At 33.0% G+C, this 18,809-nt stretch overlaps 1 protein-coding gene across 1 annotated transcript in view; it reads left to right on the top strand.

Annotated features, from left to right (window-relative positions):
* Positions 1–18,483, top strand: part of Smurf (SMAD specific E3 ubiquitin protein ligase) — a 39,877-nt gene extending 21,394 nt beyond the window's left edge. Inside the window, exon 14 of the mRNA XM_085949727.1 lies at positions 1,336–18,483. Within this exon, the coding sequence (XP_085805853.1) occupies positions 1,336–1,617 (282 nt within the window). The 3' untranslated portion in view covers positions 1,618–18,483. The remainder of the gene's footprint in view (positions 1–1,335) is intronic.
* The last annotated feature ends 326 nt before the right edge of the window (positions 18,484–18,809 follow it).

Raw genomic sequence — 18,809 nt, 5'->3', positions numbered from 1 at the left:
AATTTTATATCAGTAGATAATATACGTCCCAAAGACGTTGAATGGTCTTTAATATACGGTCATATATTTCCGATACAACATTTCACGGTGAAGTGTGATACGGCGAACTGCATACGTACAAATTTCTGGACACGATACCTAAGCATAAAATCCGTTTTTTTCTGTCTGTCATTTTGTTTCATTATGACTCAAAAAACTACTCGACCAATACTGATAAAACTTGCAAAGCTTATAATATGCTACATTTCTGGTATCAGTTCATAGAGCTTCATTTCAATACCTTAACCCTTAATTACACGGTGTTGCCATTCAGCAACAAACTGTGTTATTCTTTATACTGTGTGAATGAAATTTTATTTAAAAACGTATAGTTCTCTGCAGTGGAATAAGTGTGCTGACAAAAAAGTTATAGTTTTAATACAGAGGTGACACTGTTAATTTATAATAATATTAAACGATCGATTAGAAAATTAATATGTACATTAAAGCGGCCATCTAGGGTAGTATATCATATTTATGTATTGATGTATTATAATTGTTACAATAAGTTAGCCGTCTAAGCTGTCAAAACTGTCTATCTCGCTCTAAAAGTTAACACAACCAAGAGATTTTCAAGAATTTCCTCATAAGAAATAACGGAAACTCGGATGATTCGTTTCAAACCTCCAAAAATATTCATTCACAATATGTACGTTTTTATATTTTTATTATTTTAATTGAATATAAACCAATTGGATTTATTAATTATTGTGTAGTATGGACTTTCGCTGTCACTAATGGAATCACTGCTAATTAATTATTGGTTCACTGGAATCTTTTTCTTTTTGTGCGACTTTGACAAGGAAACTATCTACTGTCACTCGCTTTTGTCTCCTTTTGAGGATTACTCAGAGGGAGAGAGAGAGAGAAGAGCCATTCGTCGCTCGTTTATCAAGTTAAAATTTATTAAAAAGTTTTACTCGTCTTGCCAAACATTTGCAGATCAAGTTTCCAGTAATAAAGGTTTTACTGTAATAAACTTATTTCTCGAACCCCCTGCCAATTATATGGTGTAGGCAGATGCGAGGGGATTGCACTAACCCTCTGTTACTCGCACCTGTAGAAGTTAACAAGTGATATCATGTCAAGATGCATCTATTTCCAATTGATTTCCTAAATATTGGCTTTAACATTAGTACCAACAAAATGTATGTATTTTTTGTTAGATTTTATCTATATGTGAACACATTCGATTTTGAAAATAGACACTTCATTAGATCAACGATAAACGAATATCGACTGCACTTCAACAACTGAAAGTAGAAACTCTAGTTGATTCTATCTAATATTTTGCAGGCACTGGATAGTTACTCGGGTGAGATGCGATCGCGACTGTTGCAGTTTGTGACAGGCTCAAGTCGGGTGCCGCTGCAGGGCTTCGGCGCTCTGCAGGGCTCCACTGGTGCGGCCGGCCCCCGCCTCTTCACGATCCACTGCGTAGAGGTGCCGCCGCACAACCTGCCCAAAGCGCACACCTGCTTCAATAGGATCGACATGCCCCCTTACCCTACTTACAAGATTCTCTATGACAAGCTGACGCAGGCCGTGGAAGAGACCTGTGGCTTTGCCGTCGAGTGAATGTCGTACAGATGCTATTGTCTCTAATAATAAGTGAACTCCACTGAAACGAGATATTGTTTAATCGGAAAGGATATCTTACTCCTATCTATCGCAAAACTGACTGATTCCCAATGAACCATTTTGAAACACTAATATAATGCAAAATTTATCTCAACGGAGGGTTACGGTATGGGGGTGTATTATGACAAGTTGACAACAGAGTCTAGGCAAGTGACATTTTCCAATAATGGTATTACTTAGGGAAGTTATCAAAGAGGCACCATTTTGTGTAATTTAAAAATAGCATTATTTCATTTTTTTATTTTCTTGAAAACCAGGCTCTGTATATCAGCGGCGAAGGGTGGAGGCAGGCTGTTAAGATCCAACTTAAATAGTGCACACTAAACTTTGTCAGTTATACATATTATGTGTTTTCATTGAACTAAGACTACAAATTACAGATGGTGTTGATCAGTTTTTAAAATTTAATTAAAACCTGCGTAAAACAAGCCATAATAGATAATATATAAAAATATTCATCTATCTATAAAATATCTAAAACTGCCATTAAATTATAAATAATTTTAGATATTTTATAGTTGGAAGAATATTTTGTATATTTTGGTTTGAATTCTAATTGATTTAAGTTTTGTACTCTATTAAAATAAATTTAAATTCGATAGTATTAATTTTTTTATGTTTTGATTTAGGCAGGGCTTAATGAATTTAAAAAAATAAACTAATCAACACCATCTGTAATATCGTGGGTATTCTGCGAAAAAGCACTAAGTCAAAATTTTGCTGTTTTGACTTAATGATGAGGTAATCTTATTAAGATTACGCTCTATAGTCTACAAAAACACACACAGTCATATCTATAAAACTGGCGAAGATAATTTATGTTATAAGTCAAAAAGACATACATCAATTCAGAGAAAAGGCACTAAAGGGACTTAGTGCATTTGCTTCTCTCATTCTCAGGCTATATTCACAAAATTCTGCGTGCGAAACTGCACTAAGTCATACTCAAAGCAATATCGCAGAAAGGAATTTGCCTTTTATATATATAAAACAAGTTAAGGCCGTCCAAACTTTCAAACTCGATTATCTCAAAACTAGTATTTTTGACTTAATGCTTATTCGCAGAATACCCACGATATGTACTTTTGATTCAACGAGAACAAATAAGAAAGTGTGACTGAAAAAGTGTACACTATTTTTGTCGGATCTTCCATTGCATACCTAACCATTATGAATTGGGTTCTGCAATTTGTATTATTAGTTCAATGAAAACAAATAAGTATGACTGACAAAGATTATTGTGCAATATTTATGTCAGATGTTAACAGCTTACCTCCACTCCTCGCCACTGCCATATTTATGTATCATGTGAAATCAGACATTTTTTTAATTAATTGGACTTGCCTTTTCTGCTCTCAGCTAATCATATTATTTTATTTCAACTGTTTTTAGATATTGCAGAGATTTCTTGCTTCGAATGTACATTATTATAGTGATTTCTGAAGCATATTAAACCTATTGGATTGTCTGTGCGCAACAGACCAGTATGTTGGGTGGTTCGCACACAGAATCAGTGCAACGTTAATTCGAGATTTCGATAAAATCTACCTGTCACATTTCCATAAGTATAAACATACTGTCATCGCAAGCTACGTGTACATTCTCATTATTTATATATTTAAATATTGTTATATTTAAAATACACGCACATATTTGTTTTCCTTTAGACAACTTTTTAATACAATAAAAGTAGGTGATGATTTAACCCTTTCCCGGCGACCGTATTCCAGTAGGATACGACTAGTACGTAACACATGGGCGACCGTATAGCAGTCAGATACGCAAACCTTGACCTGTGGATAACGCAAGAAATATTTTTCATGCGGCATTGAGAATTTTATTAAAAAATAGCCCGATCCATCCGCCTACTTCCACCTATATAACTTTGTCAAAAATATGTTGTTTTAATTTCATAATCATCGATCTTTCGAACCCTCTCGATATATTGAGATTTGCCGGTACGATTGCATCAGTTCAAATCTACGCGGTATTTTACAGCGCCTGCGCACTAGGCATACAAAATATTTTCATTCGAGTTGAGTGTGCGCCGAGTGATTTATCGTGTCAAGTTGAATATTCACCGCGATCTTTACAACACCATGTTTGCGGGAAAAAAAGACAACCAAAAAACCGAACCGAAAACAATAAATAATGTGTGTCGAAATATTTCTAAATATGTACTTGAACTTGTGTTCTGGATTATGTCATTTATTTTTATTACTCATGGTCATGTCATCATGTGTCACCCCAATTGTTTGAAAGTCATAAATCGAGCTCATTATTGAAAGTCGTAAATATTTGTAAAGATGCGTCCACACGGAATGAAAAAATATAATATATTATTTAGTTAGGACGATTGCGAGTTTTACCAATAAATTACGAATTTCTATGAAGGAATATATAAAACATATAAATAAACGTAAGTATAAAAAAAACACACGGGTATACAACATAATATAAAATATAAATCATGGAATATTGACTTTTCAACTATATTACATATTATCTTTGCATGCAATTTAATGTTTATAAAATTTTAAAACCTCACGCAAAAAATGTTTTTATAGCACTTAGAAAAAATTACGCAGATTTTACAAAATAAATATTGTTTTTTTTATAAAACATAAAACAACAATCACTAACATAACACAATGCTCAATAAAACTGAAAAGTTTAATCTAGTAAAAATCCAAATTTCACTCAAAAAATAACAAAAGAAATTATTATAATATTTCAACCAGTGTGGACTCAACTTTACGCGAACCATAAAACATGTAATAATATGCGACACACACATAAAAGCTATTATTTTAAATATTTTTAATGGCATTTTTAAGTGTTTCTAACATGAGTAAAATATTATAGTGAGTGATTTATTAATTTTTATGGGCGCACAAGCGTGTCTACGTCATCAAACATGGCTCCGTGATTTTTCAATACAAGGGACTATCAATGATTTTATTGAAGTATACACAGCTAAATTCAACAATCGATTCTATTTTTTAGTGTGGCACTTCGAACCTTATGTATCTAGGCATGATAACAGTTATACCAGCTATTTTTAATTGCCGTATTTATCATAATACAGCGAAGCACAGCATTTACAAAAACCTTACCGCAGAGCGGGCTTCTTTCATATTGAAACTAACGCGGCGGCCGGGTTAATCATGCGCAACAAACATCATGGTCCCCACAAGGGGGAGGGCTGACAGGACTCTAACCTGGGGGCCCGGCGTGGTACAAATGGTACAAGCGTAGCTCTAATAGTAAAGAAGTCACATACGACACTATTTTACTTCAAGGATATAAAAATTTTAAAATATGTGATGCAATTTAATGCGATACGATGATTGATATAAGTTCTACTGTAGAGCATCACACTGCCCCTTAACCTTTGCGAGAGATTGGGGGGCCCGCCAAAGATTTGGCCTTAGCCATGATCTACGTGGTAAATTTTATTGGCAGCGCGTTATTTTCCCATACCCTGATGTATGTATGCATCAGTGTGTTAGATAGCATGCGTCTCGTGGATTGACACTAACTATCATCGGTAAAACTGATTCATTGCTGGACTAATTCACTGATAGTTATCCCAAACTAACAATGTTGTATGGCGGTTGGGTTAGATTAGATGCTAAAGCCGTCGACAGGTTTGAAAGACTGTCGAGTTACAAATTTAATACAACAAGTTGCCAGATTTTTTTCGGTGAATTTATGGTTTAATATTTTAAGACAACACTGGCATCTGTGCACATACAATGCAATAGGTTTGTGCGTCCGCTAACTGCCGTATTGGATATTGTCTCCACCATAATTATTAATAGTACCTATTATTTAATGAAAATATAATAGATATATTTAGAATAATTAGCTAAGTATGTAATACATGATATGATATTTTTGTACAGGTCTATTTTTTGTAAATGCTGCATTGTTATTTTTACGAATTATTAATTATAATATAATCACTGTATATATTCGCACGGTATGATTTTTGTTTTTTGAGTGTCTTTTTGTAATGATCTTATACGACTTTTTAGTATAGGTTATGAATTATTATGCTATATAGAAAGTCTGGCTACTGTCAGAATATTTATAAAAATGCTATAATTAATATGTGATTATAAGTGAACATTGGGTAGTGATGAATTTGCAATCTATCTGTACCACATTTTTTGTATAAGAAGCAATATATTAAAAAAAAATATATGAAAGATATCTGCTAGCAAACTTGTTAAATATTTTTTTTTTTAACTGAATATACTTGGTTCAATGCGTCTTTGAAGAGTTTTAAAAGGATCGCAATTGTACACAAATTTAAGAGAAGACTAAACCATTAATATAAAGCCAATTAACTCACCAATTTGCCATTAAGGAAGGGCACAGTCATTATCATGACATTCATTCATTCATCGTATACCCGTATATGGATACCCTAGTTCAATAGGGAAACAACTTATAAAACCTTGTTCTACGATTACCGTCGCTATAGGATTGGTTTGTCGAATATCCGTTTTTGTCGAAATCGACCTTTTCATGCAAAATGTTTTTTTTGTATCTAAATGGACCAGAACCATCATTTTCTTTAAATTACTTTGTAATGGTAATGAGTATGCTGTAAAAATAACAATTTAATTATAGGATTATGAAATTTGTTTTTCGTCTCCTGAACATTTGGTCTATTCGACAAACCAATCCTACAGCGACGTTATGGCATTTGAAATTTTTGCACAAATTCTCATTTCAATTTTAAAGCATTAGGTTAGGTTTATTTTTCATCAAGTCTTAATGAATTTAGTAATATGCAATGAAATTTTACAGTTTAACAAATAATCAACCTTGGCATTCCTGTTTATAATGGTCCTGTCTATAAAGTCTGTCACAATTTTCAATGACTGGCACATGAAATAGTGTACTTTAATACTTATTGAATATGAAAATAATGTTCAAGGGACTTTTTTTTGTGAAAATATCGAATTACAGCGAATTTCGAATTATCAGTTTTCTTACTAACGAGGTTTTACTGTAATGATTAATCTCATAAAGGGTTATTCGATTTTATGAATTTTTGACTAGTTTTTTTGTTGAATTATAAAGAAAAGATCTTGATATTTTGAGTTCTTTTCCTATAGAACTAGGGTATCGATATGTATAAAAACAAAACTACAGGCATTAACACAGAATCATATTCGTCAGAAATATTTTTCAATACAGAGGCGGAACTGATGGAATGCCAGCATGTTTTCATCAGCGAAGACATGTCACAGAATGCTCAATGGTTTAGATTTCCGCAGTGCAATAAAATACATCTGGGTCCACGATGCAATTGCTAGAGAGCTCAACTATTGATTCTATTACTAAATGGAAAATGCTCACCACAGATGACTGCCATTTACGGCACCATACTTTTTCAAGCTCAATGCCGTCGAGTCAAAACCGTAATTTTAAAGTAGTTGAAGTTAAGTCGCTGACGTAAACGATACCGAGCAGCAGACCTGATGCACTAAAACTGCCATAATTCAGACTTTAATAGAGAAATTTTATTTCTCTACTTTTGCTTCTATCAGCACTATCATACAGATGGTTTTCGGCTAATATTAATTATTACTAAAGGAAAATAATTCGAACATACAAATGTTTTGTGTCGTTAATTTATAATTATTATTGTATAGTTTCACAGTCGGGGATCTAATGGTGGATTGACGTTGTAAATACAGTATGCTTTTGACTGTAAGGTCCCGCAATGTGTGTAGTGATTAGTTATGTATAATGAAAACACCTATAGATGAAAAAATTAAATAAATTTAACGCTATGTTTCATGTAGTTAGTAGGATAATACAATATTATGGTATTTACCTGATTTGATAATTTTCCAAGCGATTGGGAAGGGTGATACATTTGCCTTGTAAAACTACTCAGCTCATTGAATGGTTGGTGCTTCAAGGCACAGGCGCTGCGAGGAATAGTTTATCTTAAAAAGTGTTACGTGAAATACTCTTATGAGAAATATATCATTCTATATAGGGAGAATTGTAAGTGATTAACGCTGACTGCTTTTAATGTAATTTAAACGACTGCACTGATTGGTCAGTGCACTCAAATGTATGAATGCTACAATATCTGTGGATGGTGTGAATATGTTGATAACTCGAAACTTTTGGTTTACCATTATACATCTGTGTGTCCCGAGTGTAAATTGCTTTATTAGTACAATATAATTATATATATATACCGTATTTCCTCGATTATAAGACGCACTGTTATTTTTATATACCAATAAATATTAAAAATAAACTTTATTATAACAGACAAAGTCATACAATCATAAAAAGGATTAAGTTGTGACAAGCAATTCCTTTGCGCATCCTTATGCAATGAAATGTAACATTCATCTATGCGTAACTCAATACGAAGCGTCATTTACTGGTGGATATTTTCCTTTCTTAGGCCCCATAAGCCCAGTCGCACATTGAAAATCGTCTCGACTGGGATAATAGTCATAAAATCAAAATTGAGCGCAACATGCAACTTTCTTACGTGCATGTAGGAAGGCCATGTGAGGACGATGACGTAACTCGGCAAGCCAAAATGAAAGACGAAGTGCGACATTTTGGGATTATACATGTGCTGTATGTCGGGTGAAAATAGTTGCATGTGCCTCTAAATGCTTTTTTCAAACTAAAATGTTTTCTTGCAGCAGTTTGCGAAGGTCCATAAGATAACGTGTGTTTTGTGAATAACGATGATGTCATATCGACGTATTCGACACGTTGCGGTCGAGACAAGTTTAGATGTGAGAGCCGGCTAAAACATTTATTCGTTGCTTTGCAAGAAAACATAGGAATACCATCAATTCTCCAACGATGAATATTCGCTTCACTTATAACAAATCCATCCTGCGCTCTGTTTCCATGCTCTTCTATATACATGATAACTTTTCTTTTCAATGCAGCATCATAATGTAGCCTTCTTGGCGACATTTTATTAGGGACAAATCTTTTTATTCAAACTCAAACAGCAGTGGCGTACTGTAATTTGACTATCTACTCCGCCACGCAGGACCAACTGACCCTCCCACTACTAGTAATCAGTGATGATTCATCACAACCGCGGAATTTTGGAAAAAGCGGAACCAGCGATTGTAAGACGCATCTCGAATTCAGAATCTCCAAAATATGAAAATATATGTGTCTTATAATCAATGAAATACGGTAATTATATTTTGAATGGGACAATACGATTAGAGTACTAGTGTACAATTTAATTTCAATTAAAGGCATAATAGACAATATTGTGTATTTGAATGAGATATTATCTTATCAAATACCCTATTTGGACTTGCAGGTATGATGCAGCGGGCGTTTTGTGTGTAATAACTCAATTTCAGTAAAAACTATATTATTATACATCTGTGCCAATGTTGCGTGAATTTTTTTATCTGCGCTCGTTTGCCCTTACGAATGAAAATTGTTGAGTTCACATTCAGTTTGAGCTCACCTGCATGCCTAATACCAATACGCCGATTGTCTTACGTACGTCAGATATTATGTATGCATCAAATTTATGCAAATTTAGTTAAAAGCCATTCTATATAGTAAATCAATGATCTGTACCCATTGATATAATATAGTTTAGCAAATGATAAATTTGGCTTGAGCTGTCTTAAAATGTGAATATTTCGAGTTATCAACGTATTACTACTAACTGTACACTAATAAATTAATTAACTGTTTTATTAAGACATTGCAACGCACAGATTTTATTGTAATTGTCAACAAAAGCTTTAGTAAATCCCAATAAAAGTAAGAAAAGTTCCAATTTCAATAGTACAAGGTTCTATTCTGTACCTTTTTAGCGACGTAAAAATTCGCCATGTTTAAATTAATAAAATAAATACAGTCGAACTTGGTTATTACGAGAAAGATGGGACATACTGAATTTGCTCGTTATATAACATTTTTCGCGCCATGTTCTATTTAAGCATAGAACATAAAAAATCTGAAATCCATCGTAAAAATTGCCGAAACAAGCATGGCATTCGTAAACTACAAAATAAGTTATTTATTGTAATGAAGTGCTGAGCCGCCGGCGCTAGTAGGTACCTACTGACTTAACAAAGTTTGGGTTTTTTACATACAATTTCAACCATATGTGTGGATACTTTTTCAATGTTGTTGGCGAAAACACCAATTAGTTACTTGGACACTTAACTAGTGTCATAAACGTAATCCGATCCCGGCGGCATCCGTCTAGTTAACTGCCCAGTCGGGTTTTATTACTTACGGTCGAAAATATTGTTTTTAAACGATCGACACATTAACAGTTTTGCTCGGCATACCCGAGAAGTAGCACGTTATAAAAATGAATAAATGTATGGAGAAAATCATAAACTAAAATGACAATGAATGTTTCCTCATTACATCCGAGATCTCGCTTTTTCCGTGATCGTAATAACCAAGTTCGACTGTATAACATTTTAATAGTGCAGACTTAGGGCCAAATGCGGATATGTCGCCGCTAAGTTATCGTAACTAAGATATTCTTATTATAAAAATGTCGCTTGTGGTTTTCACTGCCACTAAATCGCTGATTCAAGAAATTCATTGTAAGATTAAACCTTAATACCACTTAAGTATGACTATGCATTTGGCCCTTAGGTGTCCAAATTTGCCAGTGTTATTTTATCTGTTGTACTACGGAAGTCATTGGTAATCAGATGTTAAAAATCAATGTGAAATACTGCAAAAGTAAAATATAAGTATTTTTATGTTGAGCGGGAACTTGATGTTCTTTCTACCTATTCCAGTTCAAAGTTGGGAATAGTGTTGTACCGTAGTACTGATGTAATTAATATTATAATATATGTAAATTTTATTTATGTACAATTCCATCCAACAGGAACATTTAAAATTAGTTAGAAGCTAAATAAATACACATAATAAATACTTCATAATCAGATGACTTTTGAATTTACCCAGCATACATATTTATATATAGACACATAATCCGTTGTTAATTCTAAATACCTAAATTATTGACTTACCAACTTTTGGCAGCAACCCGACAATTATTTGAATGAGTTTGGAATTAAGTTTCATTGCTAAGAAGACAAAACTTTAAAGCTTATTTATTATCTCCAATTTGCTAAAATGTTGCGTAATGTACAAACTGGTCTGTTTCTTTGATCATGTATTCAAATGACACTGTTGATTTTCTCTTGCATATTATGTACGACAAAATTATACTTATATTATTAATTACTACTCTTATGTGTTGCAAAAGTTTACGGATCTTTATTAGTAAGGCTAAGGCCACATAGGTAGGTGCCTTGCTTGGTGGCTACGTGCTAGGTGACATATCCTAGCGAACAAACGCACACTATTCTATCACAATGTCCACACTGCACGCTTCGCGCCTCGCTACGTGATTATGAGTCACCTCGTGAGTCTCCCGGCAAACAAATGTGTTGGTTATTTTTATTGTGTCACTTAGTGATTTTGCCATTGTCTATAGATTTTGCAAGATGGCGGATGTTTCTTCAGTATGACAAACGTCCAACACCGTATATTTTGAGGTTATGAATAATGACGCATGGGATGAATTGACATTATGCACCCAACAAGTTCGAATTTGCGACTTTCGAATTTTTAAACTTAAATTCTCTGTGAGAAGTAGCTTTCTGGTTAGTTTTGAGAGTGACATATCGTTGTTGACTTGGGCGCTCCCAAATGTCAAATGAGTTTGTACCTAAGCACGTAGCGTGCAATGTGGCAGTAATGTTTTTAGTAGACAAGCATAGCATCTAGCTCAGTACTAGCGAAGCACCTATCTAGCTCAGTACTAGCGAAGCACCTGCCTATGTGGCCGAAGCCTAAGTAAACAATATGGGACACATGTATTGTAATAATATCTATTACGTAGTTGTTATAGCTTTCGCTCAAAAGTACAGTACTGAAGGTAAAATTTCAATGTAATATTACGACTAGAAATTAATACGTCATTAAGTAGGATGATTTTTGGTCAATAACAATATAATCCACATGTGCCTTTTTAGTACCGATTACCGAATGTTGTATAATGTGTACAGTTTGTTGTTTAGAAGTGTTCACGATAGGAGGCTGGGTTCGGAGTGAAGTGAATGAAAGAGATTCTTCTCCCATACTCTTCGATGATCACGAATGAATAGTCATTTCTGGTCTTTACCGTGACAAGTAAATAAACATTTTTAATCGGAGACATTGACTAGAAATTCTCTCTCTTTCGCCCAATCCAAGACCCATTATAATCAGGCCGTGACATGAAACTGTTAACTTCGATGGTAGTGCTAGTTATTGCTCATAAAATATTTTTCGGCTTATAATATTCGAGTTCTGGGTCTAGAGCAAATACACATTGTTTTTCAATTTATTTGGAGTCAGAGTATGGACCTAAGAGGTTGAGCAAGTAGTTAGTAAGACCCATTTCTCGTAAAAACAAAAATCTCCACATGATCTTATTAGGATCGGACATGGTCGAAAAAAAAAATGATATTGCATATTATTGAAATGGTAGTAATTTATAGATAATCAATCTCGCACTAACATTGTAATTTGCAATTCAGTGCCATGGCCTGAATATTCTCAGCCTTGGCCCAACTCTTATATACTACTTTAAATTACATGGTCGGTCACTTTACCGTAGAACTGAGTGGAAATATTATATTTAAAACTGTTGGTAGGTATAAATATGGAAGAATTTTATTGTACATAGTCGTAGATTCATTGTATGCTTTGGATATTTAGATAATGTTAAATTATTTAATAGTCTTAGGTATAAAGGCCCAGGTATAAATAAATATATGATTGTCTTTGGTTAAATTTCCATTTTTTTGAAAGAGCCCTTGTGATAATCTTCAATAAACTTATGTTATCGCAGTTATTTATCAAATCGCACAAAAATATAATCACAAGGTCGAATATTAATTATGCAGAATGTCTCAAAAGCCGCAAGAATTACCATTATAATGTAATTTATTTGTATCTATACGTTTTATTATTTTTTAACGCAACTAAATGCACCAGTGTTCATTGATACCAGCAGAACTATGTATTATGCATGATTTATTTTATAAATTTAACAGTTTTCTGTAATTTTCATTATTTGCACATATTTATCGTATTTATAAGTATTAATATTGAATCTCGCTTGGCTCCGTAAAATTGTTTGAATTTGAAATCATCATGCAAATTCGTAAATGAATTTGATGTCGTTACCTGGAGGAAGTAACAACATTAATTATTAGTTTAATCATGGATATTACCCCGTTTACACGTGCATGAATTTACTGCTGACGGTACGTATTATCGCGGCCATAACAAAGTAAGTGTAAACACATAATATTGTGTAAATTGCAAGATTGCATGCATGAATCAAAAAAGTTCAGAAGCTTCTGATTTTTCACGCGACAATCACCATAGTTTGCAATATCTGCCTAGTAGTAGTAGAACGATAGTAGCGAACTTGCTGGTAAAAAAAATGAACTACATCGCGCAGATTCATTTTGAAGTTAACCGATTTTCATGACCTGTCAAATAGTACTATAAAATAACAACATCGCGTCTCGCCTACTCTTTGAAGAATGAGATTGGCGAGACAGTCTGCACTTTTGCGTATAAACATTTATTCACACTATTGTTGCAAGTAAATCCATGCTAATTTAATTGATTTCATAAAATTTTAATGTCACCCGTCTTCTTTCCTTTGAACATGTTATTTCCAAAGTCAGTTTACCTTACTTTTAATTTTTTTGGAAATTTCTTAAAGAATTTTGCTCTTTATCTACTTTTCTAACATGTGTCGGTTCATTCACCATCAAATCGAGATTTTTCCGAGAGTAAAATTGGGTTAAAATGAGAAGATATTTAGTTTATTTCGTTATAATGCGCCGACCTGCTTCTACTTTGCTTACTGCAGAAGAATTGACAACCGAGTGAGAGGTCAAACGTTGCATTTGGGATTTCATGTGTGCAGGTGCAGGTTTAACCGGTTCTATACCTTCAGCGAGTTTTCTCACTCTACGAGGCCGTGATCGACAGGCCGCACATACAAATTTCGCAAGTTACCTCATCCGATTTTAAACTCAAATTATTAGCCACTGTCTATTGATTTGCCTAATCTAAAAAATTAAACACTCATTGGTAATCTGTTTAAATAATTATGAAATACCATGCCACAAATTATCGGTATTACATCGATTTTAGTAACGCTCGCTCTACATTCAACGTATGGCGTTAAATATCTGCGACCTGTCAGATACTGCCATAGTAATATTGTGAGGCATAGAAAAGGTTAGCAATACATTTCGACAGTCATATTTCATTTTAAAAGTATCGAAGTAACTGAACTGACTTGGCAAATAATACCGTCATGTTATTATGGTTGGTTGAAATTAAACAACCTGTCAATTTAATGTTTATATAATTTCTTCATTGGAAACGCAAGTACATTTTCTTATAGTATTGAGTATTATTTATGGAAAGGTTTGGTGAGCGGCAGACAGGCATTAAACTCTCGTACCTTTATTTCGATTGCATTCCACACGTCGCCATTTTACTTATTTGTATGAATCACTAAACGACAGCTGAGTAAATTGTAACAGATTATTATTCATAAAACATAATACGACAAATATGTAATAAAGTCTTAAGATAAATATTTGGTTGTGTAATATTGGAGCCACTTGAGTATAAATTACATCAAATTTAATGAAATAAATTGTTAATAAAAAAAATTGTGACCTGGAAATTTAATACAATTATGTTGTAGGTACTTTGCTTTTAAATTTATACATAATAACTTAGATGCAGTTAATATAGAAATATATTTTATTGTAATCCTTCTTGTAGTGAAACTTTTTTACAACTGCGTTACAATAGTGAATCTCGCTGATCTGTGATGAAAGCCGTATGGATTTATAAAAGAAATCTATTGTAGATTTTTTTAACAAGTCCTAACTTGTGTTAGTATTAACAGATGTCAATATACATCAAACAGGGAGCGTGATCGAATTCAAGACTTTTCGTTTAGCAAGCATGCACGGTTTTGATAGCACAATTACAGTCATCTGAAGAGTGACAATCTTTAATAATACATTTTTAACAGTGGCGAATGGAGGTAGGCTATGGAGATCCGACATAAATGGTGCACACTAAAGTCTGTCAGACATGCTTATTTGTTTTCATTGAGCTAATACGAATTGCAGATGGTGTTGGTTAGTTTTTAAAATTCATTTTAACTCATTCACCACTGACGGCACAGCTGTTGTGCCCTTATTAGGGGGCCATTAGATATAATTAGCATGTTATAAATGTGGTAATTAAATAGTAATTAAATGCTCCGCAGGGAAGCGGTTAACTGCCTAACCGACCATAATGGATAAAAAACATTCTTCTGTCTATTTGGTTAGACAGGGTTTAATAATTGAATTTAAAGCGTCAATTACATTGAGCTTCTTTACGAGCTGTTTGTTGGCGAATTTATAATCTGCATGTAAAGTCGCCCAGTGTAATCATCGAACAAGCTAACATTTCGATGATTACACTGGGCGACTTTACAGGCAGATTATAAATTCGCCAACAAACAGCTCGTAAAGAAGCTCAATGTAATTGACGCATTAAACACTAATCAACATCATCTGACTGACAAAGTGTGCATTTTTTATTTCGGATCTCCACAGCCTACTTCCACTCTTCGCCAATGATATTTATATATTATATAGACGGAAAATATTATAGATATGTACAAACATTTAATTTATTTTTAAATGTATTAATAATTAGTCTTTATATTAACAGACGGAAATATAAAATTGTTATGCAATTTACTGTGTGTGGTACTTCTAAACTACGTGCTTGAGAAAGGTGAGCAAAACAAAAAGTTTCACTTCTGTCCGTTATTTTTAATGTTCGATAACCAAATTTGTAAAAATTGTGTATTTCTGACAATCTATAGTGATTTTTATTAATGTTAATCGGACACTTTAAACGGTTTTTTGAATTCTCTGTTGTTTAATAATGTAAATTATAATTTTGATCTCTTCTGTCTTTTGCTGTTCAAACGATAACATATATCGATACGCCAATACTTGAGTGCCAAAAGGCAGCTTCAATTAGAGCACGTTATGCATTTACTGATCGAATAACAAAACAAAAATAAATGTTATGAATGACGACTTGTTTGTAAATTAGTCTAATGAAGTAGGAATAATTTAAACAGCAAAAAATAAATTAAATGTCTTTTGATTAATAAATGCATAAAATCCCTCTAACTTATATTATCTTTTTTGTATTGAATTGGAATTTTCTATAATATAATAATATTATGAGTATTCTCTCTTAGGGGTGTTTCATCGACCAAATTTTCAAGACTTACTAATAACCCTCTTTGTGTGATGTGTTTGTGGTTTAATTTTTCTTTTTGTGAGAAGCGTGATGCTCCTAGAACCAACGCAATAAAGATTTATCATTATATTATTTAACTCGCATAAATGATTGTTATATTTTTTATATAATATTACGAATTTATTTGTGTTCTTTTGGGGGATTGTTGCCGGGTAAAATTTGATGTTTGCAACACTGAATTGAATATAATTAAGAGGCATTTACATATCTCAGTAAATTTTCTTTGTGTATAGATTTACTGTCTATAAAACGCTAACATTGCCAAACATTCAATCTGTACAATAATTACGAAATAAAAGCTGAATACTTAATATATTGAAAAGGACACTTAGAGGGCGACGGATTAGCTTATTTATTTGTCCGTCCTTTACCTTTGTGAACAGGTTTAATTGAAGTTTTACAATGATTGATAAGATCAGCACTACGGCTTAGTCTGATCATGTACCGGTTAAATCAAATAGCTCACTCGACTCTGACAGGCTTACTGAATACAGTGTATCCGTTGTCAGATCAACCAAGGTTTTTTCTACTGAACTAGACGAGCAACATCTTTAGACCGAGCCAAACTCAATTTAAGTCTGATAACTGAAGATCGAACAGCACCTACTATAACTTACCGTGCGACCCCTTTTCTGCCGTCGATATAATAACATTAGATGTGTGCTGTGGTGGCAGACACCTGGGCGGTCGGAGAAATTATTTACTTACTATACAGTTTAAATAAGAAGCAGATACTGAGATATGTAAATAGATTTTAATTGTGCTCTAATAAAATTGTTACATTGACTATATATTATTTGTTTCTAAAGATTATAAGTATATACAGTACCGGATCAGTTCAAAAGTATTATTGTGTAAAAGTAAATTTTATTGATGACAATTTAAGGTGATAACTCTGCTGCCCATTAGCGTTTACACGCACATACAAATAAGGCGCAATACAACCAAAATAACGTACATATTGTTTTATTAGTACAATATCGTCAGTCCATCTTGTACAAGTCATAAATCCAAAGATGTTGATAACCTCCTATAGAGATGTAGTGTAAAATGTATGTGAAATTTAAGTAAAAGAAAAGACCAGTGGTCCACTGATTTAGTTAGCTATGATGCATTGCAGGTTCATTTGCAGAGAACTTTACACTACTGCTATGACATCTATTTGCCAATTTGCAGGCGTATAAAAATACAATCTGTCACGATGAGTAGATATGCAAGCAGCCAGTAAAACTACACTTAAGCGTTATTATTTAGTTCAAAAAAAATTGTAAAACCGTTTATAACTGCACTCGAATAAGTGATCACAATGAACATAAAAATAGCCGCCATATTGTGTGAATAAGAAAATCAGAATAGCAACTTAGTTCATATTTGTGGAGTTTACCTACTTAAACCTGCTTCACAAGCTTGTTAAACGATTTCAAATGTAATTTCAGAAATAATGTATAAGGCTTCTTCTATGATAGTCCAAATTTTTGTATAACTCCTATTTTGGTCAAAAATGAGGTTTCAATAATACGTATTATATAATTATTACAAATATTATTGAATATTTATCTATGTTAATTCTTGCACTCGTAACATGTCTAATTATTTAAAAAATCAATCACGCAAACCTATCAAATTGTGTCCATACAATGGAAAAATTTGCAAACCTAAATATATGTACTAGGAATCGTCATTTTGTATGGAGAGTTTTAATTTCGACCTTTTTTGTCTGTTTTAGTGCTCTTGAATAAAATTTTGTTTTGGTTTTATGAGGTTTACAAGAAGATACAACCACGATATCAATAATATTATTTCCGTAAAATGGTTTCCTTGCCAATCAAAAATTCAAATTTGACAATTAACTATATTGTAGATGTTAAAAAAACTGTATGGGGTCACCATTTTTATTTCTTACAAATATAGCCGAGAATGTACATTTTTTTTTGTTTAAAACTCCAGTAATCTGAAAGGATAATACAATTTTGCTATATAAACAATGATATTTTATGAACATACCCGGTACATAATATATAAACAAATGTTAAAAATACCTGTAAAAAGCGGTAACACATTCCCCAAGCACCAATGACATTAATTTTAAGGTTGTATCATTTTGTATGTTAATCATTTTGTGATTTCTGTATCTTTTTCATTATTTGTATAAAGCGTATATTACTATAATTGTGTATGTGTGATGTGATATATTATTATATTTTTTATTAAAATTGTAATTTTTAAAAGACATAAATACAGACTGTCTGACAAGGCATTAAATACTCTATTGCTTTTACAATTGTTTTGTAATTAATTACTCTATATAGTAACTGTTAACGGTATTATCAAATTATAGTTATAAGTAAATTAAAATGAAATTATACTTTGAATAAGTATTTTATTTCTTTATCCCCATTATGTGCATACAGGACTGGATTTAATATAAGGGCTAAAGGATCCCAGTGCCTTTATTCCATTGTATTCACCGCAAGTGCAATGTGTCTGTGTCACGCCAGGATTATTAAATTGTTATTACCTTGGTTTTACTCTTAATACTATAATACCTCAATTATCTCGTCACAATATATTCCACTCGCAGTGGTAACAATAGAATAAAAACGCAAAGGCTAATGACATTAAAAAAATCCATGAAACTACCTTCAGGCAGGGGAAGCGGCTGACTCACCGCCGATGAATGTGGGAGTCTA

Source organism: Rhyacophila brunnea, unplaced genomic scaffold, assembly GCF_057557595.1.
Source record: "Rhyacophila brunnea isolate RB1 unplaced genomic scaffold, BYU_Rbru_1.0 scaffold_22, whole genome shotgun sequence".
Lineage (NCBI taxonomy): Eukaryota > Metazoa > Arthropoda > Insecta > Trichoptera > Rhyacophilidae > Rhyacophila > Rhyacophila brunnea.
Note: the sequence above shows the minus strand (reverse complement) of the source record. Positions and strands in the feature narration are given on the sequence as shown.